Genomic DNA, 23,136 nt, shown 5'->3' on the forward strand with positions numbered 1-23,136 from the left:
CATAAGGACAGGAAAACGCTGACAGACTCATGTAATCAAGACATGTTTACAGCAAGGCCCAATTTGATCTGTGCTGGAATCAGACCATAACGCAGAGGAACCCAAGAGGCACCAAGCAACAGATCCAGTCTTCTGATAGCAGTATTCTTCTGAGAGCCTCCAAGAACAACATGACATCCTGCTTGGAGAGGGAGCTTATTTTCCTTTTTGTTATATTTTCGTAAGCGTATGCAGTTCATTGGTCAATTTAATAAATATCTATTAATGGCAATTTCGTTCAAATACTGTTCAGAGTGTGCTGTGGTTTAATTAATGAGAGCAGCGTGTGACCTGTGTGTTCAGGAACACCTCAGAGAAACGCACAGTCTGTTTAGACCACCGCTGGGAACTGAACTGTTTCAGAGCTGTAATTTGGGCTATGACGCACACTCACACACACATACATCTGATTTGTAATTAATTGTTGACAGGACTGAAAATCTCATCTCTCTATGGTACTAAAACTGCATATGGTGGCACATGCAAACCTACGTTTGTTTTGTTAACAGGCCAGTGAATTTTACTGTATTTAACCTATATGGTGCTAACATTATCTATACCTTAACCCTACACTGATATCACATTTGTGACCCTGGACCACAAAACCAGTCATAAGTAGCACAGGTATATTTGTAGCAATAGCCAACAACACATTGTATGGGTCAAAATGATCGATTTTTCTTTTATGCCAAAAATCATTAGGATATTAAGTAGCCTAAAGATCATGAAGACATTTTGTAAATTTCCTCAAAACTCAATTTTTGATTAGTAATATGCATAGCTAAGAATTTAATTTGAATAATTTTAAGGAAGGCTTGTTTAAGAGGAATGTTCGAGACACGGCATAGCAGTCACAGTTTTGAATAGAAACACAACTGGAGTTGAGCAAACAACAAACTGAACAGAATGGGGCTTATAAACACAGGATAATTACAAAAGGCAGGTGCAGAGGATTAATCAATGAAACTAAACAAGGACAGGAAGGTGACCAAATAAGGCAAAACAGGAACTGAAACACATGGCTAAAACAGTCCAGTCCCGACATATGACTGGTTTTGTTGTCCAGGGTCACATATTATATGCACTTCTAGGCCAGGGGTTTTCAAACAGTAAAAGTTCATTACCATTGTATTCTTCATTCTAACATGAGTGTGAAATTACTTATACTGACAGATAAAATTCAGTAAAAAGAGACAGTGTATTAATAGAAATTGAATATTTCCGTATTACACATGTTTATAATATTACATGTTTTTAACAGCATAAACGAGTTTTAATAAAAGGCCATCTTTTGGTGGCATTTTTCTGAGGTGAAAATGAGTCTACTCAGTGTCTGACTGCAAATTCCTTAAAAAAAATGGGTTTTCAGAGGAATTATAAAACTGGCCCAAAACTAAAAATGTCAAGCTGTGTCAGCACAATAATTAAATATAATTAAAATCTACTAATCTATTCTAATTTCAATGAAACACTATGGGACTCCCCAATTTGTATCCCGCAGCCCCTCCTCAGTTTGAACACTGTTGAATATAGCCTTATAAGATTTAACTCAATTGTCCTTAAAGAATAGCCGGCACACACAAAATTAAAATACAGACAGAAACGCAATTTGGCTGATCAAGTTTATTTGATCTGCTTACCAAAGAGACAATGCCCGCAAACATAAGACAACAAACAATTCCTTCATGATTAACTAAAATTTATAATGACAGCAAGTGTCATTGTTACCGTAATTATTCTTTCTCTTATCATCATCAATAATAATATTAGTATCCTTATATTCATATTAAGTGACATTTTCTTATCTGTTTTGTACTTTAAAATGTAATAACATGAAATGATCTCTTAAAAAACATGATGGACACATGGCTGTGGATAAGACACTAAGTTGAAAGGAGGGGAGGAGTGTAAATCTGCGTGGAAAGGCTGGTCCATAAGGCTCCAGAGTCAAAACTCGTCCCGTAAAAGTGAGTCAATCGCCCTGATAGGCACCGTTTTCCAATCCGCACACACACAAACACATGATAAACCTTACAATGAAAATAAAAACAGCATAAGTCACATTTAAAAGCACAGTATGGCAGTGGAAATTAATAGCTCATGGGTGTGAAGAGGAGTGTCAGTTGACATAGCGATGGCATGGGAGAAACGAGTTGAGTGAGGCTAGAGTAAAGGATGCCATCATTGTACACAAGGAGGTATAAGAGCATAGGAGGACGAGAGTAACCCAGGTTTATGATTCCTTTGTCATGATCGGTTTGGAGTTGCAAAGTTACTTCTTCCAGTTGTGTTCTTAAATTAACATATTCAGTTCCCTTCATTACCCGGAGATTAATTAGAAAGTACCTACAGTACAGTGCCTTCCGTTTCTGTTGCCTTGAGTTCATCCTCTTTGTTTTTTGTCTTCCACAACCCTGATTGCAATTTCAGGGGGACTCAAAGTTCAAGCACCAGAGTTAGGAAGGTGTCCTAAAACCCTGTGAAGAACCCCTAGACAACACACACACACACACACACACAGACACACCTACACGAACACATTCATACACACTCACACACAAAGTGCATTCCCCATCTGGGTGGTCCAGGGTTTCCTCATTACATAAACAAGAGTATTTGCGCTGTCTTTGTTTCAATCTACGGCTTTTTAAGAAGTTTGTCCGCTTCTGGGTACGTGGGATACTTCACTGTCTCAATCTTCTCTTTGACTTTATAGGAGGGGTAGAGGCCGGTGCGGCCTGTTTGGCGGTTGATTCCTTTGGAGTATCCATCCCAATGGTTGCCCGCAACGCCGATCACATCTCCAGGCTCAAGCGGGATATCGTCGCTATTGCGTGGTTGGTGCGGGTAGATAGCGATCTGATTGTGGGCGTTCTGCCCACCGAAGTAATAGATGTCATCGAGGGAATAGAAGAAGGAGGAGGCGTCTGGGTGGAGAGTCTGCATGATCTCGTAGGCCACTCGACACACCTGCGCACAAAGGAAATGAAAACAAAGACACATTCACAAGCTGCTTTCAAGCTGAATCCTCAGAGCAAAGTGGAGTTGAGAGGATATGCAGGTGCACCTGACAAAGATGAATGGACTTTACAATGGTTAAGCGTTACTCATGAAAAGCTAAAGTGAAGATTAAGGACTATTAGAACAAAGTAACCACAGACTGCTCATGAACAGTCTAAAGCATACGGCACATAAAAATGTCAAGATTTCAGATTTCATTGCTTGGATCAGGTTGGCTACCCTTGCTCTACAATGTGACTTGAGTGAGATCTTGTTTAGAAGTTTTAGTACACTGTGACATCCATTTATGTCAAAGTGCAATATATATTGTAGCAAAAACTTTGGTCCCAATCGTCCTGTTGAAAACTGCGACTTAGAAGATTAGAACTGCGACTTACCATAAAGTCTTCTGCCAATGAATATGTCACACTAAACAATCAAATATTGGTGATCTGTAATATACAAATATTATTTAATATAATTGATTTTGCCTGCCAAAATCGACAGCCCAAAACTGGACACTGTGAAGTGGGCGATTCCTGGCCAGAATAGATGGGACAGACTTTCAGCCAATAGTAAAAAATTTGGATCTGCAAGACTACTGATTGCCAGACATCATGTCTGGCATGAAAATTTACATCACAAACTACAAAGACTGCATTATACCACAGAGTACTTGTGAAGAATATGAGACTATCCATAAAAAGCAAAAGTTTAACATAAAGTAGACTCTAGAAGAAAGAAATGACCAAAATCCCTAAAGCAAATCCCCAAAAGAATGTTTAAAAAAAGTAACAAAAAGAAATGAAGGCTGGTCGAACAATCAAGTCTTAACCCCATAGAAATGCTGTGGGAGGTTTGGGCACTTGATGCGAAAAAAAAAGAAAAAAAAAAACCTCACGCAAGTGCAAAAAGGGACAAAAAGTTAGTGTAGGAGACAAAAACTTCTACAAAAGTGGGTCAAACTGTACCTGTGAAGAGAAGGTGCACACTAAGTAGTTGGCCCTGGAGAGGAAGTGGATATCCAGGATGACTCCTCTCAGAGAGTTTTCAGTGTAGCGGTTGTGCAGCCCAGCTGACCATGAAATAGAATTATCACTAATAAATTCATAATCAGGATACCTGTACACAAACAAAAAACAAAAATGGGTTAAAAGGTCCTCAGTGACGGCCCTCCTCTTGCTGTGTTTCAAAGCTTTTCCAAACAGAGGGCAGCACTGAATGCATCATTTGCCAATAAAGGAATCCCAGAATGCACTACATGCTCAGATTTTCTTATAAGCTGGTGGAAGGAGAATGGGAAATGAACAAATTAATAATAAAAAATAGGTTTATTTAATCAAAAAGTAACAACATCACCCAAAATGTATGTGCTTTGTATTTATTTATTAGAGTATTCAGCTATTAGCATAGCAACATGCTAACGTCAGACTCTGAAATGCACTGTGACCGTTCACATCAAGAACAACACTTGTAAAAATAACTACTGTACACAGATAACTATATTAGCATTCACACTAACATAATAATGTTCTGTTTTTTATAAGTGCGCACTGCAATTATGTCATCTGCCATTGAATGCTCAAGCTCTTTAAAGTCGGGTGGATTCTGATTGGCTGATTGTCTGTTTTATTGTTTATCAGCTGAAAAAAAAAAACATTCTGAAAGTGATTCCAATGATATTATTCCTCTGTCGTTGTCACTGTTATAGATGTGGTGTGGATTATTCTCAGAATTAGAATAAACATTAAAACTTGTGTTATAGTTCTCGTCCTTGGTGTGAACTAGAAAGTTGTTGCCTTGTTAAGTGTTTCATTTCAGTCATTTGATGATGTTCCAAGTTGGTTCAAACTTAGGGTATTAACAATTCTAAGACAGCTTCTTATTATTTTTGTCTAATATTTTCCAGTTAATTACCTAAAGGTCCTTAAAAGAAGATAAATTCAACTCCTAAGCAACACAGCATGAGATATCAAGATTTGTTTTCATAGACTGTATAAAGTGTACTCACTTAGACTTGGCCTCCTGCAGTAGAGAGGGGTCGTCAGTGGCGAGGTAAACTCGTTTCTTGTCCACATGCATGCGCTGGGCCAGACTCTGGTAGTGGTCCTCAACATGCACCATGTACTCTTCTATGGGGTGGAATGCTGCCTCTGTCCCTACCTTATCTGTCCGGCGCACATGCACCCTGGAGAGAAGAGCAATACCTGGGTCAGCCTGATTGTGTGCATCCGTGTGAGAAAGGGATTCAAGGTCGACAAAGAACGGGAAAAAATACAGACCAGCAGAATAAAATTTATTAAAATGTTTTTTTTTTTAAACAGATGTTTAAAGGTTTTGCGCTTTGGGGTGCCGATTTTCTGAAAATGCCAACCATTATGTGTCTATGTGTGAGTGTAAGGATGAGCGGCTGAATAAAGAGATGGCAGAAAGTAAGAATGGTGTGTGTGAGAGAGATAGAGACAGAAAGATGGCTGTGAGTGGTTGCGCTCCCAGTAGAGAGTAAAGTGGGTGTGAGTGGAGATTGATTGCTGGAGCAGTGGTGGTTTGTGTGAAAGGGTCTCCCTCCTCCTTTTCTCCCCCTCCCTCCCGCTCTCTCTCACACATAAATACATTCAAAACCTATCAAGTGTTCAAACCTATCATTGTTTCCTAAGCTTGAGGTTTACATCAAACACTCTAAAAAAATTATGGGTTATTTATATTTTATTTTTTTAACCAAATGCTGGGTTCAGCCTGTTGGGTCATTTTATTGGGATATTTTTAATATTTTTACCCAGGTGCTGTTTTTTCTTTTTTTAACCCAAATGCTGGGTTCAGCTTGTTGGGTCATTTTATTGAATTATTTTTAATATTTTTTACCCAGGTTCTGGGTAGTTTTTCTATAACTGGGTCATTTTTTTTCTTCCCAAGCGCTAGGTTAAGCCTGTCTCCAAAGAAACAACCCAGCTGCTGAGTTACAGTCAGAGCACGGGCTTTTTGAGTCCTTTACAGGTGGTTCTCAGCACTGCTGATTTGGTGCACTTCTTCAGCGCAATAAAGGTTTGTGGACATTTTATTTAATTTATAAAGTCTTTACTGTGCTGTAAATTGTATTATTTTATGCAACGCAACATAAGGACAAGATGTTAGTTAGCTGTGTCAACAGTGGTCGCTTTACATGATGGAAACACCTTTTGAAGTTCGCAGTTCCCCTGGCGAACAGCAGCCCATCACTGGCTCAGTTTTCGGTGACACACCGGCACAAAAATTTGCGAAAAAATTTCGAAAAAAGCGATTACAGAGAACGGTTGAACATGCTGTTGGAATGCTACTTTTAAATGTTACATTTTTTATGCCTAAAATTCTTTAAATGTACGTTATATTGTAAACTATGCTGTATTCACCCATATAAATTCAATTTGTCTTGTATTTTGTCCATGTGTTTTTGTTTAATAATAAATGATCATCTTTTGATTATTGCTGTTGCCTCTATTAATACTGTGTGTGATTTGTAATTTCTAGCCCATTTTAAGACAGCAATATAATAATTTTAAACAATAGTTGACTTATATAAAACAACCCAGCATGCTGGGTAAAACATTTAACTCAACCAGCTGGATCAAAATAACCCAGCATGTGTCTGTCCAATATTTACCCAGCGCTGGGTTGCCAAATAATCCAAGTTGGGTTGTTTTTAACCCATCATTTTTTAGAGTGTAGCATTAAACCAAAACATTGGCTGATTTCCATTAACTTATATTGTATTTATACAGAACGTATGTCCATTTTTATAAATAAATAAATATATATATTTTTTTACATTAAATAATACAGTAAGTATAGTACAGTCTGTGTCAGAGAGCTCCACTAATAAAATACAGTGAAACATGTGTGGTTTGTACAGTGAAACGTGTGGCAACTGAGTGGTTTTTAGGGCCTGATGTGATGCTTTGATGTGTAATGTCCTCACCCTATAATGGGGTGCTTGAAGCCCAGCTTGGTGGTGGCCTCTTGCATTTCCTTCAACAGCCAATCCTGAGGGCGGATCAGGTACTTGACAAACTGAGACACCCACCACACAGGTGGGTCTCCATGAAGCCTCTGAAGCCGGTCCGCAAGGTCTTCAGGGATAGCCAGGGGCAAGTACGGTGGACGAGGGTGCAGGCTGTCCACGATGGGCAACTCGATAACCTGAACATCCCGATCGTTTGCTTCACCTACAGACAATGCACAACACAATGAGCAGAAAAATAAACGAATGCACTGGAGAAATTAAATATAACGGTAAGGACTGTAAATTGACCAAACATACTTTTCCAATATGAGATTAATTTACAATTATCAAGTCAATAAAGCTTGACGGAGGAGCTGCTCCCACAGAATAGAGTGCGGGGGCTGAAAACACGAGCGCATGAGAGGAAAAAAAGACAACCTTAGGCCAGAAACATGATACATGTAAGTATGAAAACCGATACAAATGCTTGGTGAATACATTAAAAGCAGGCGGCAATCTGCACACTTTACATTACATTACATTAACGCCTTTGGCAGGCAGTTGTATCCAAAGTGACTTCCAGTGCTTTCAAGGTGTACATTTTGCCAGTGAATATACGCCATATTCTTCAAGCATGTTCTCGCATTAGTGTGGCGGCAACAAACCTCAAGGGGGTGAGATGATGGAGTTCCCTTCAAATGTCTGTGCCATTACACTGGATGTGTTATTATGTGCGTACATTCATATACAAGAGCATGTTTCAGCCCTTAGGGATGCACAATATACTGAAAGCCATAGTGGTGTTGGCCAATATGTGTGTTAGAGATCACCCCAATCTGCTGCTTCAAATAAATTATCGGCCCGCCACCCATCCGCACCTATATTTTTCTCTGATTTAGATAACCGACCCGATCCGCACCCAATCGTCACAATACAATTATTCTAATTAGATTAATTCTTAGTTTTGCATGACGATATGATGAATGGATGGTTCATTTTTAACAGCAGATTCAGTGATGTGAAAGCTGATCTGCACATCACTGCATACGTCTGCTGTGCGTTACGGCTTTGACATGGCCACTAGAGCTGATCGTGACCACTCAGTCAGTGCTTGTGTTTATACCAGCTATGCCGCCGCACATTTCTGAAGCGTCCCAGAATCTCGTGGTCTCTCGAATACAGTTGCTTTGCTCGTAGTCTGATTTGGAGGATGGAATAAAACATCGTCGGAGCAAGTAAGGGGGTAACGGTAATATAGGCTAATACACTGATAATAGACTGCTTTTAAATGAATATTTAATTATAAAACAAAAGTTCTTCTTTGGCCAGATAGCCAACACTTTCTTAATAGCATAAACACACACTTTACTCCCTTCAAACTTTATCTGGAATGTCACTGTATCGGTCATTGCATCTTCCCGAACAGGCGAACACACAAAAAAATTTAATTTGTGTCTGTCTGCCTGATGAAAAAATGCATTTAAAACACGTTCATATTTTAGAGAATATTTGTAAATGATGTTTAGCTGAAAGTGTAACAATGCAAACAGGTTTTCTGTAAGGGGTAGGTTTAGGGGATAGAAAATATTGTTTGGTCAGTATAAAAGTAATAGAAGTCTATGGAAAGTCCCCACAATTAACAGGTGGCTGAAACACTCTAGATCCGGATCAAAAGGCACTAACTATTGAAAAATCCATATTGTTCAACCACTAGCATGAAGTAATGGAAATAAAACGTTATCAGGGAAAAATGTCTTCAAAGAGACTGGTTTAAATTATGCCTTATGCAGCATTAAATGTTAAAAAGTATTTTTCACACAAAGAAGCGTTGGAGAGACTCCCTAGCCATTCTTATATAACCTTGCTGTTAGGCTCTTTGCATGGGGATGAGGTTTTTCCAGCCCAGCACCCCTCATTGCACTGATAAACAAAATAACTCTCTCTCTCTCACATCCTCATTAGAGCAGCAAGAGAATCTAAATTACATCTTGTCCTTGCATCCTGATGAATAAATTGAAGGGGGGGCTTCAGGGGAGGAGGCTTCTTTATTATTTTTAATTTATGCTATCTGTGCGCGTGTACCGCTGCAGCGACACTGATTCATTTTAATGCTGCGCGTGTTTGGGTGTGCATGTTGCTGGGGGTATTTTCTGTAAACGCCAGCAGGATTATCCTGAAGGATTTGGTCTGCCCTTTGACCCCATGCGTGTCATAACTAGAGGCATTAACAGGGTTATGTTATGTACATTATTGAGAACCGTCTCTCGAAAGCTCCACTACAATTAGGCTGAATTCATTTGGGCACCGTGTGTATATGCGTATATTATGAGAATCCAAGATGTTAATGCTAATGAGTGAAAACTGATGGCATGGCGTTAGCAATACCAAGGTTATGGGTTCAGTTCCCAGGGAATGTGAAAAGCAGTGAGTCCTGGCCCACTCCGAGCTCAGTCTTGAATATATTGTAAGTCGCTTTGGATAAAAGTGCCTGGCAAATGCATAAATGTAACGTAATGAGTTGGAATAGCATGTTTAATATAACTGGCTTGCTCAGTCTCCATCTCTGTCAATCTCGCGGGTCCATGGAGTGCAGAAACTCAGGCTTTAGGGCGAACTAAGAGAGATTGTGTCCTCTGGGAGGAAAGAGTGATGGAAAAGCGCTGCTTTGTTTTGAGGTCATTTCTTTCATGTTTAAAAGGCAGTCTCTCCTTCCTCTCCGCTTTGCTTTTAGAGCACAGCAGGTTCACTCCAGCTGTAGAGAGATTTCTCTGAACATTGGGTTTAGCCTATTAGACAGACTCTTAAACTGGGCCAGTGTATAGAACAATGACCATTGGTACAGTGGCATGCGAAAGTTTGGGAACCCCTTGCAGAATCTGTGAAAATGTGGATAATTTTACCAAAATAAGAGAGATCATACAAAATGCATGTTATTTTTTATTTAGTACTGTCCTGAGTAAGATATTTTCCATAAAAGATGTTTCCATATAGTCCACAAGACAAAAAAATAGCTGAAATTATTAAAATAACAACATTCAAAAGTTTGGGAACCCTTGGTTCTTAATACTGTGTGTGGTTACCTGGATGATCTACGACTGTTTTTTTGTTTTGTGATGGTTGTTCATGAGTCCCTTGTTTGTTCTGAACAGTTAAACTGAGCACTGTTCATCAGAAAAATCCTCCAGGTCCTGCAGATTCCTCAGTTTTCCAGCATCTTTTGCATATTTTAACCCTTTCCAGCAGTAACTGTATGATTTTGAGATCCACCTTTTCACGCTGAGGATGATTGAGGGACTCAAACATAACAATTAAAAAAGGTTCAAACATTCACTGATGTTCCTGAAGGAAACACGATGCATTAAGAGCCGGGGGGTGAAAACTTTTGAACAGGATGAAGATGTCCAAATTTTTCTTATTTTGTTGAAATATCATATTTTTCCATTTAGTACTGCCCTTCTGACGTGACAGAAGATACTTGCATGTTTCCTGGAAGACAAATGAAGTACAATTTACCTTAATCTTCAAATTCAAAAAGTTTTCACCCCCGGCTCTTAATGCATCGTGTTTCCTTCTGGAGCATCAGTGAATGTTTGAACCTTTTTTAATTGTTGTGTTTGAGTCCCTCAATCATCCTCAGCGTGAAAAGGTGGATCTCAAAATCATACAGTTACTGCTGGAAAGGGTTAAAATATGCAAAAAATGCTGGAAAACTGAAGATTCTGCAGGACCTGGAGGATTTTTCTGAAGAACAGTGCTCAGTTTAACGGTTCAGAACAAACAAGGGACTCATGAACAACCATCACAAAACAAAAAAACAGTCGTAGATCATCCAGGTAACCACACACAGTATTAAGAACCAAGGGTTCCCAAATTTTTGAATGTGGACATTTTAATAATTTCAGCTATTTTTTTGTCTTGTGGACTATATGTAAACATCTTTTATGGAAAAGATCTCACTCAGGACAGTACTAAATAAAAAATAACATGCATTTTGTATGATCTCTCTTATTTTGGTAAAATTATCCACATTTTCACAGATTCTGCAAGGGGTTCCCAAACTTTCGATCCCCACTGTATGTTTCTCAAATGAACATTTTAAAAACGTCCATTATTGAATAAATGTTTGTGAATTTGTTGCATTTATGAAAAACAATCAACTGACCATTTCTCAGATTGCCATTATTAACAAGCAAAATGCCAAAATATTTTACACTTTGCAAAGTATCTGTTATTGAAGTATGAGAGAACGCAAACTTCTCCTCAATAAGTAATGAATGAAGAGATAATTCATAGCTAATTTACACACACTGTATTAAACCACAGTTCAAAACTTTGGTGTCAGAAAGATTTTTTAAAATAAATTATTACTTTTATTTAGCAAGTACACATTAAATTGATCAATAGTAACAGTATTTATATATTTATAAAAAATACAAAACAAGCCTATTTTAAATAAATGCTGCTACTGTTTTCAATGTTGATAATAATAAGAAATGTTTCTTGAGCACCAAATCAGCAAATTAGAATCATTTCTGAAGCATCACATGACACAGGAGTAATGGCTGCTGAAAATTCAGCTTTGCCAACACAGGAATGAATTACATTTTAAAATATATTAAAAACAGAAACTGTAACACCATTTAAAAATAATCCCAAACATTTGAAAGGCAGTGCGATTCTAAATGATAAAACCAGCCGGTTTAATTCTAAAGGTCAGAAAAAGGGGGATAGATTTGATAGTTTTGAGGGACATGTGTGTTACTGACCAGACCAGTGTCCAGTGGAGGCCCCTGTGCGGTCAGTGCAAGTTTCGCTGACGGGTTTAAAAACGGTCTCCCATCCGCCGGTGGCGTAGCGCCAGTTCTGCGACTCCAGTATAAGGGTGCGCTGTGTGCCATAGGCAATCATGAAGCAGTAGACCACATGATGCAGCTGGCAGCCGTAACCACAACCCTTATTGATGTTGCACACCAGCTTGCGAGCCTTGCTGCAGTCCTGAGGGTTCTGCAGATACAGATCAGTAGAGAGAGAGGACTGAAGAGCTTTCTACACATTCAGTGGACACTTTTGGACAAAGAAATTACATCTGAATTTCATTACATGAGTGGAAATACAGTTTGAGGCTGCTGTATATGGCATTTTATAGTTCCTTGATCTGCTCGATGTCAAAAACAGCACATGAATTTTGCATTTGACAGCTCAAGTGTGACTTCTGTACCGTGCTGCTCATGCAGACAGGAGACATTTGTATTATACATCTTTCCAGACCACCAGTAAGATAAAAACATGATAGAATACAAAAAAACAGAGAGAACCAGATTTGTCAAGGTTTTTGAAACTCTCCAATCATCTCACGCATGAAAATATTTTAGTATGTGCTGAAGGAAATGATAAATTTGGCTCTGACAGAAGAAGAATATAATGCCTGAATGATCTTGGCTGGATGAAAGAAGATGAAACAAACAGGACGGAAAATGGTCCCTCCATCCATCGCTGTTTCTCTTGTACTGAGACAATAGAGAGGCGAATGACTGGAGTAAAGAGAAAGAAAGGAGCAAGAGAGAGAGCACTGTAGATAAGAGATGGATGACAGCAGTGTAGTGAGACAGACAGAGGATTGTCATTTCTCATAAGAGACACAGTTTCTTAGTTATCAACCTGTCTGTCTCTCACACACAAAGTAAAATACACTCCATCACTTTAATCACACTCCAGCTCTCATTACCGCTCTAACCTGTCTCTCTGATGGAGAGCACTGACACAAAGCTATTAGTCAAAGTTAACAGTACTAGTAGCACAAAAGTTTTCCCCTAGGCCAAACGAGTAGGTGTTTCCCAATCTTTGTCTGACCCATCACTAAGGCCAAATACCGATCATCAACATCAAAAAATCAGAAATGGGCTTCTTTTGCCTCATAATACACTGGTTTTATGTAGCATCATCATTAAAATTAATAAAAATGGCAATGATGAATAACAATGATTCACATTTGATGACTTTTGAGACATTTAATGGGATAAATATGAGTAATGTATTACTGTAATTAGCCTCAACATTTTAATATGATAAAAATGATAAATAGATAAAAAATAAATCAATAAAATGAAAAACAGATAAAAAAAAATCAGTGATGAAATTACATATGAAGAGTTCAGATGCAAAAGGCTCTAAGTGCCATCTGAAATTTTCTTCTATTACTGAACCTAAACATAGGAACCTGATAAAAATGCTCATTTTAGATGAAAATTTCAGACGGCACTTAGAGGCTTTTGCATCTGAACTCTTCATATATATGTTTTTATATTTTTGAAAGGCTCTTAAGCTCACCAAGGATGCATTTATTTGATTGAAACAGTGACATTGTATCACATTTCACAATAACAGTGATATTGTGAAATATGTTTACAGTTTAATATAACTAAAAATATAGGATTATGTTTGAAATATTTTCATATTTTCATGAACACTGCTTGTATGATAAATGTATTTTTTAGAAATTCTCAATTTAGAAAACAGAATACGGGGCAACACAAACATTCTTCCATACTCTGTTTTATTTTTCTATACTTATCCAGGACTGGAAATGACTAAAATCAAATTCCAAACTTTTCCATACTGTGTATGAATCATGACTTTGACCCCAGACCTTGAAACGGTATAAATAGATATATAACTGGAAAAAATGGGAATTTTCTGTATCAAGATGACAGTAAATCAAAAGACACATTAATTTTGATTATTTCATAACAGTTTATCGCAAAAAAGAAAAACAGTCAATTGCACAAGCCATTCGAATTCTAACTTTTTTGTGAATGAGGAGTGTCCATTTATCTCATTTGGCTAGCTTCTACTGAATGACTTGAATGACAAATGAATTTTCAGCTACTGTAGAGTTTGATTGGACGTATGGCCTTGAGCTTTAAAGTAAATGATATTGAAAGCCTGTTAATAACTAAGCCTATTAATTAAAAAGATAAGCCTATTTATTTTGTTCTCCTATTATATAGCTGTATTTTATTATTTGCACATGGCATTGCATACGTGCAACCCCTTTTTAGTTCCTACCACTGCTTTATGAAATTTAAAGATAAATCTATCACAAATACATAGTTACAAATATGGAGATTATCAGGTAAAAGCATCAGTTGTCTAAATCCATAATGTGCTGTTGGCATTCCAACTGTAACTTGACGTGACGGCGGTTTAAAGTCTCTCTGCAGGAGACGTTCAGGCTGTGGGTTAAACACACAGAATCAAGCTGAGCTCTGCTGATTACAGCCTGTGTGCTTGTGCGTGGCACTGCATTGTGTTGCAGCTGGATGTCAGTTTAGTCTCCAGTGTGGAGTCAGCGCAAAACAACCGCCCCATCCCATCTCAGAGAGAGGGACAATATACTGGTGTCCCGCCAACTGCAATATAATCACCCCTCTCATTGATATATGGGGAGAGGGAAGGAGGAGGGTGAGTGAATGTGATCTTGTTCAGCCATAGACTGTATTCAAAACAGAAGCCATATTTAATTTGAAGAACAAACAAAACATGCAGTCAAAACTGAGGCTTGAGAGTTGGAAGTAGTGCCAAATGCTTTAGACATGGAGGGGTACCCCAATATCCACAAGAGCCATGCAAAATAGGTTGTTCAATGAAAATCTCTCTCATTTTTACATTTAATCCAGCCCAATCTTGAAAGTTTGGTTTTATTTTTGCATAGAAGTAGAGTTCATATTTCGTAATGTTGAGTACTTCAATCCCTTATAGCCATTATTTGTTCATTTCAAATGAAAAATAGCATCCAGTGGTTGTGAATGAGTCAGTGTTTTTTGTTCATCTTTGTTTTAAAGAATAAGGCTATCCTGCCTTCAAAGCCATAAGCAAATCACATTTGGAGCTTTAAAGTAGTACTTTTATTACATTAAATTAAACACTCTTTCAACAACCGCTTATTAGAGTTTTAACACACAAGTTTTAACAAAAAGTAATGCTTGTTTTAGTCTTCTGTGCAATTCTGTGTTTTTTAATGAACTGGTTGAGTAAATGATTCAGTGACTCATTCATAACAGAAAAAGACTTCCTTATAATTGCCAAGAAGCATAATTATATAAGGCACACTGAGTGAATCAGTTCACACATCTGAGTAAATCTTTTTAGTTATTATGACCCAAAAGATTTGAGTTACGGGGTGCCGTCTACTCTGACTAAAGTCAGGGGTCAAATGAATGAAAACGTCATCATAAAATCTTCCAAAAAAAGGAAAAAACAAACAAAAGTGGGTGTACTATATGTGGTATACCTGTAGGTACGTGATTCTGTTCTGTACTAGGTCAGACAGGTCTTTAGCTTCTTTCTCTCTCCAATCTCCAGCACCATCTGCTTGGCTCAGATGGTACAGGTCTGTCATGATGGACCTAAAAATTACATAAAGACCACTGTGAAACACAGCTCAAAACTCCAAACAACTGCATCACACCATTTCTGCCAATTAAACCAATTGATTATGGCTAATTACAGAGCATTTTGTAAAGAAATCATATTAAATTAGTTTTACAGTCACAAACTAAAGTCAGCTCGGCCAATGCACTGTTAATCATCCACAATACAATTAAAAGCGCTCTAGTAATGAGTTCATTTTTAGCGTCTGTTCAGCATTACATGGACGTCTTTTTTCTGAAGTGCAAGCAAACGCGCTGATCTAAACATACACACCCATTAAACCCCAGTAATGGTATTACTGCCCCATGAGATTACATGCTGTTTAGAAAGAGATTAGAGATGGAGAGAATTTTTCCTCTTTAATAAAATGTAGCACATGATTAGGACAAGTGAAAATGAGCTTGCACAAAAAAAAGGATGTGCATGTGCATTATGAATATGTATTCCTTCTCAACGCTGGGATTCAAAAGTATTAAACAGTTATTCATCTCTTCTATTGTACAACAAAATGTTTTGAGGCCTTGGATATTTAAAATGTGGAGAAGAGGCCCCTGAAGTGAATTTCAGTTATTGGTATAATGTAGATTTGATGAGAGTTGTATAGGGACCAGCTAATCATTTCAAATGTATCCAGGCAAAGTGTTTATATTATGATATCTCCATTTTATTATATATATATATTTTTTTATTTTATGTTGATTTACTTTCATAATTAACAGCCATAATGGTTCAGACTGGGAAGTTATTTTAATTCATTCATTCAGTTGAGGTATTTATCATAAATGGACAGGATGCTGTGTTTTTATGTTTAGAAACAAAAATATGACCTTAAAAAGTCTCTAAAAATCAATTCCACAGAGCAAATATGAATAAATAAGTTAATTTCTCATACTGGTGTGAGCAGTTTATTTAACGATAAATTTACATTACCATTCAAAAGTTTGACTAGACATTATTTTTTACAATTAATACTTTTTATTAAGAAATTGATACTTTCTTCAGCAAGGACAGTAAAAACTGACAGTAAATACCTTTATGTTATAAATTTGTATTTCAAATAAACGCAGCTTTGTCATCACATGAATTCATTTTTAAAATATTTATACATAAATTAAAATAGATCTTACCACCTCAAACATTTGAAAGGAAGTGTAGCTTTATAATGCAGACTTGTCTGCTGTCTATATGAGTGAATTCCTGATGTATACATAAACTGGACGTGTGTGTATAACCTCTGCTGGTGTCCAAGGTCCTGCAGGAGTGTGTCCACATGCTTCTGTAGTGTTCCAGTGTCCACCAGTGCTAGTTTCTTCAACTCACTGCGAACAAAATACCACAGTTCCTTCACGCCGTTCTCCACCTTCCTCCTTAGCTCCTCCTGGTCCTTTCCTGGACCTGCACACACACACACAAACAAACTACTGAGATGGAAGGCCAATATAAATCAGCCAGGTCTACTAAATGGCCTATATCTACATTTTGTGATTATTTCCATCAGCCAATAACCATTTCCACCTGTCGTGAGACAGATAATGCACCTACTCAAAACCTAGTCTGTTTCAATATTTTTGAATTTTGAGTCAGTACAACTTCAAAAGTGACAGTAAATACATTTAAGTTACAAAAGTTTTCAAATAAATGGTGTTATTTTGAAATTTCTATTAATAAAATGATACAATGTGCAGCGTTTCCATAAAAATATTAAGCAGCACAACTACTTTCAACCTTGATAATAAGAAATGCTTCTTGAGCACCAAATCAACAATGATTTCTGAAGGATCATGTGACACTGAAGACTGGAGTAATGGCTGATGAAAATTCTACTTTGTCATCACAGAAATAAATTACATTTTAAAATATGCTAAACTAGAGAACAGATTAAGTTGTAATAATATTCGCACCCACAGGGAGTGCATGGCATTGAAATGTTTGGTAAGAGCTCAGTTGGCCCTCTCACCCGTTCCTGAAGAGATACTATGACCACCGCTCCTGATCATCCAAAGACGCAATGGTAGGACAGAATGTGATTGAATGTGTTGAGGTCATGCTTCTATATGACTTTTGCTGGATGTAACGTGCAATTTAAGTTAAATAGTTGAAGAATTTATTATGTGAACGTTGAACTTAGAAGTAACGTTACTCTAAGCATGTGTATTGTTTAATTATTATATAAGTTTAATTGTGGGACTGGTATTTTAATTATTAACTATTAGAGATCCTAGGTTAATCTACATGACTTTGTTTGGTTTGAGGATTCAGTAACATTTATTTATTATTACTTTGAGTAGGGATGTAACGGTATGAAAATTTCTAATCACGATTATAGTGACCAAAATTATCACGGTTATCAGTATTATCACGGTATTGTTAAAATGTGCTGGAGATGTTCAAAAAGTACCGAAACATAAATCACTTCACCAAGTTTCATACTTAAAAATCAACAAACAGCAAATAAAATGACTTTTTGTTTGCATAATCACTAAAACAATAACATTACCAGTGAGGTCTGGATTTTAAATGACAATTTGACTGACAACAGTTTAATAGCATGTTCAAATAAATAATGTAAATGTTCAAATAAAGCTTTGAAAAAGTTTAACATAAAGGTAGACCACACATTTCAGCCTTTAAAGAAAAGGGTTAAATTAAAATGATAATTAATAAATGATTATATGTATTTTATCTGCTCCATAAATAATTCTATATAGCATATCTGAATTGTTTAAATGTACATAAGTTTGTTTTTCATCAACCGGTTAAAATTTACAGCAGGTCATGCAAATTTGGTCAATTTTTTGGCCAGACAGAAACTGCACACTGACTGAATGTAAATAAGTGTCTGTAAATCCACTCTCTGGCAGCAGGTGGCGCTTTATACGGAAAAGCTGAATTACAGCTGATTCCTGTGAACTCCGCGAACACTTCCTGTAGGTATTACATGGAGCAAAGATGAGAACAAAATGCCATCAAATCGTTTCTGAAGACAGTCCGAACCTTCAGAGGTACATTCATATAATTAATTCATTTATATATTAATTTGTATAATTCCCTTAGCAGTCTTTTAAAACCTCCCAGCTTTTCCGCCCTGTTTTCACTCAGAACTAAACTACTGTGCGCACGTGAGACTGTTACTGAAAACTCTGCTTTATGCCGGACAGTATTTATTTATCGCGAGTTGTTTAAATCACGGTAATCGAATACGGTTTTAATGATAATTAAAATATGAAACGGTAATACTAACCGCGGGGAATTTTATCATGATTTATCGTCAAACCGGTAATCGTTACATCCCTAACTTTGAGAAAGTGTTATTGAGATTGATTTGTAACTAATTCATGTCTTTTGTTTGTATATCTTAAAGGTTATCAACCTATTCTGTTCCATCCCAATCTATCAAACCATCTTTAAGAAAATAAAAAACCAAAAAGTGAACAGATTTGAGTTGTCCTTTGCGTCCATCAGAGATTAAGCAGTTTTCAAGTTTGGGCAGAGCTGTGGTCAGTCAGAAAACACACAGAACTTGACAATTTCACAATATTACTAATGCAGCATTGCTGAGACTTCTTTAAAATAAATAAATAAATAAATAAAACATAAAAAAATGTACAGGCACCAAATTTTAAATGATGGTGTACAGCATGATATACCATGCTGTCTAGATACCTCTACTGACATCACCCATTAATAAACTCATATCACCACAATTGAAAAAGGTGCAACAATTAGCATTTGGGAATTATACACGTGGATGGAAGATACAGTGGGTATCACCTATATCACTAAATTACATATTGACGTGCTGTTGACAACCATATGAAAGAGTGTATGTGTACTGTAGACTGTGTGAGCTGAATGAATGTGAATGCACAAAGATGTGTGTGGGATTAAAAAGCGGTGTCTTCCAATCAGGGTATCAGTGGCTGCAAGACAATCCAGCACACCGCTCTGATCCTCTGTGTATAGTGTTCCACTTGTTCTTCCTCTCAAAAGATCATTTAATGCAATACTATAAGGGCTGCTGACCCAGAAACCAGCCACAGAGAATGTGTGTGTGTGTGAGACAGGTTCAAAGCATCATAAGTTAACCAGTATCCCTGGATCATCTGCTGGTCCACATAATATACATTTATATAAAATTATATATATGTGTGTGTGTGTTTGTGTGTGTGTAGAAAGAAGGCAAAGGTTGGCTAGAGGACAATTTACACAGACTCCCTGTAGTGATACGACCGTCCTTGACTGTGAAGACTCTCATACACACACACACACACACACACACTTTTCATCCATATTAAAAGGTTCCTATTAATTTGACACGTTTCATCTTTCCTTCACTCAGCATTAACAGCAAGCCAATACTGCACATCTGAAAAAGAGCTGTCAGCCCTCACACACTGCCACACACTCACACACGAATGTGTGTGTGTATATGCATTTACTTAACTATACTTCAGAATGTGCAGGAGTTAACAAAATCTTACAAAATTAATTTCAAATGTATTTTCTGATACTTAAAAAAATATCAAAAAGGCATTATATATTAATTTGTTTTAAAAAATCTGACTAAAAATACAATTTGTGATTTTTCTTTTTGGCAGGCAATTGTAAATTTGAATATGTAAAATAAAAACAACATAAGTAGTAGTAGTAGTAGTATTTCATTTAGAAGTAGTAGTTCATTTAGATAATTGCGTATATTTACACACCATCAGCAGGGAGGCTGCGGTAAGAGTTGATTTTCTCCTTAGCTCTGATCAGTTGTTCTTCAAGGTTGCGTAATTTACCCACGGCTCCGGGACCACCATCGGCCTGTCCATCAGGTAACCTGGAAGACAGAGAGAGAGAGGCATGTTAGCATGACCATTGCCTGGGGAATCGACGTGTTTTTACGCTGTGCGTTAACGCTTCTGAACAGTCAAGCTTGTGTGAGTGAACGTGTGGCCTACTGGGTCAAGGTGAATTGTGGTTAGCTAATTTCCCAGGGGTCTTTGCTCCTTGCTTCCAGTGCCAATTTAATGCAATGATCAGTTGCGGCAGCCACTGCGGGCAATTCATTTGGTGGCAGGGGCTATTCATCACACACAGACACACAAACAGTTGACCGAAGCCTGCCCAGCGTGGGCTCCTGACATCCACCACACACACATTTTCATCTTATAAACTTCATTACCGACGAACATCCCAAGACCTGAACCTCCATCATTCCCTGACACTCCTTCAGAGAAATCTAGTTAATTTATGAGATGACTTCCTTTGGTAGACAACAGATCCTGCATATTCTCTCGCTCACACACAATATTAATTTAGCTATCTAAATACTAATTATATTGCTTTTATATAAAGCTAATTTTAATTTCAATACAGCAGGGTTCTCAGACACACACATTACCTGAGGGCCACCAAGTGTTATTCTTCATTAGGTGCCAGATGAACAGGTACAACAAATACAAGTGGTTTTACAACCATGAATTTTAACTATATGCAGTTATTGCTACATTTATACAGGTAATAGTGAATAGGATTGTTGTGTGACTCATCTCTCCCTCTTACTTGCATACTGCACTGCTTGTTTAGTGGACTAATGATGCCTTGGATTGCATTCCTAGGGAACTGCAATATTCTCCTAGCAGATCAGGAAGGTAGTGGTCACATTAAGAAACCATAAACCTCACAAGCTGTGACACGACTCTCAAAAGTAATACACATAATATTTAAGAACTAAATTTTACAGAAATCTTAAGATCTTTTTTTTTTTTTTTACAAATATTGATCTCACACACAGTATATGCTATTCAAGACTTTTAATGGCCCTCAATTTTGAAAAGTGAAATTAAAATGTTTTGTTGCATTGACATGTTGCATGCATACAGTGAAGAGGCTTTTTTGTGTTTTAGGCACAAACAATAAATAAATAAATAAAATGAAATGAAATAAAATAAAACTTTTTAATGTCTTATATAATAAGCCAACAAAACAAAACAAAACAAAACTTTTATATTTTAGGCCTATAATATAAACCTTTATGTTTAAGGCACATAATAAGCCATGCAAATAATAAATAAAAATAAATAAGCCTACAAGAAAATGGCATTAGCATTTGTATAATAATAATTTGTATAATTTTTAGTATATAATTATTATTATTTTTTTTAACTATTATGTCTCCAAATAACCCCTATGAAAGACACACACACACACACACACACACACACACACACACTGGGGGGGACAGCATCACAGAGCTCAGTTCTCCCCTTTTTCTCATGCACAGCTTTGTGTCCTTGCAGTGGGTTTGTAGTGGAAATCTGAGCCGTATTTGAAATGTGTTTGACGTGAATGGAAAGCATTGTGGAAAAACCGCCTCACCTAAAAGAGAGAGAGAGAGACTGCGATAGAGAGACAGAGAGGGAGGAAAAATGAGGATAGGGCAGCAGAAGTCTTATCTGAGGAGAGAGGGATGGAAATGTATTTGTGGGAAGGCGTGCTTAGGGTTTTGAAATGGTAAACAACGCATTCCCATTTCACCTGGATGCAAATGGTCATATGGACGTCTGTCAACAGAAGGAGCAGAATGAAAGACAGCGAGGGAAAAAGAAGGATGGGCGAAACTGAAAATGAGAAGGGATGCTGGAATTGGAGAAAAATTGCGATGTCAAACATTTATGTCATTCTTGGCTGGTCAAGGACGAAATGAGAAGAGAGTGAGAGGTTTGTGTGTGAGAGAGAGAAAAATAGAGAGAATCTGTGGGCAAATAAGTGTTGTGTTTTTGTGAGAAAGACGAAGGCCTTGAAGAGTTTAGTTCATGTTTATGCGGTTTGTTAGGAGACAACTAAAACATACTGCGTTAAAGACAACTTTGTTAAATCAACCCAAATTGCATTCTTTTTATGCCACAAACATGCTCTACTCAACTACACAAATGCAGACGTTACTTTGGCAGTGACAAACATCGGTTCTGAAAGAGGGGAGATACAGTTACCTTCAAATGTCTGAGCTATTAGAGCAGATACAAAAAATGCAAAAAAAAAATTGTTAATCAGTATTTTTGTTTTGTTTAAAAAATGTAAACATCCTTAAAACAAGTCAATTTTAAATGAGAATCACATTACAATGTTATTACGACTTGTATTGAAAGAATATATTTTAGTTTAAGTTTATGTCATTGGTATTTTTATTAGATTCATTCTTAAAGCAAGCATGCCAACAAAAAATTACTAAAGTGAAACAAACTTTACAAATGAATTGATTCTCATGAAAAAAGATTATATTCTTAGGATGTTTAGTGTTTTAACTGAAAAAACACATGATTAAGAACATTTTTAATACAGTATGTGGATTGCATTATTTTCTGGGTTGCATTCCACTTTTTCCAAAGTTTTTATACCCTTCCCACGTCAACTTCCCTCCATCTCAGGGTCTTGGATGTACATCACTGTTTATATAGTGCAAGTGTCCACTATAGTAGACTCTGTGTACAAAGTGGAACGCACTTCCAAAATGACTGCAGGGATTCCCTCGAGAGGAAATGTTTAGGGAAGTTCACAGAATGTATGAAACAGGTTCCGTAAAACGAACACTAGGAAAGTGCTATACGCAGAATAATACTCAGCAGAGAGGAAGAGGAAGTCCATGGTTTAAGTAGGGTGTGTGATTGTGTGATAATTCTCAGGTGTGAGCGTGTGATTGAGAC

General features: G+C 37.1%; 1 protein-coding gene across 2 annotated transcripts in view; it reads right to left on the reverse strand.

Annotated features, from left to right (window-relative positions):
- Positions 1-1,643: 1,643 nt before the first annotated feature.
- LOC306850613 (alpha-(1,6)-fucosyltransferase-like) overlaps positions 1,644-23,136 on the reverse strand; it is an 86,229-nt gene continuing 64,736 nt past the window's right edge. For both annotated transcript variants that reach the window (XM_079386329.1, XM_079386328.1), the window contains 8 exons: positions 20,152-20,270; positions 16,678-16,840; positions 15,306-15,420; positions 11,782-12,019; positions 6,992-7,238; positions 5,051-5,227; positions 4,011-4,161; positions 1,644-3,009 (listed from right to left, as the gene is read on the reverse strand). In XM_079386329.1, the coding sequence (XP_079242455.1) occupies positions 2,677-3,009; positions 4,011-4,161; positions 5,051-5,227; positions 6,992-7,238; positions 11,782-12,019; positions 15,306-15,420; positions 16,678-16,840; positions 20,152-20,270 (1,543 nt within the window). In that variant the 3' untranslated portion in view covers positions 1,644-2,676. The remainder of the gene's footprint in view (positions 3,010-4,010; positions 4,162-5,050; positions 5,228-6,991; positions 7,239-11,781; positions 12,020-15,305; positions 15,421-16,677; positions 16,841-20,151; positions 20,271-23,136) is intronic.

The sequence above is a fragment of the Barbus barbus genome, assembly GCF_936440315.1.
Source record: "Barbus barbus genome assembly, chromosome: 30".
Taxonomy (NCBI): Eukaryota; Metazoa; Chordata; class Actinopteri; order Cypriniformes; family Cyprinidae; genus Barbus; species Barbus barbus.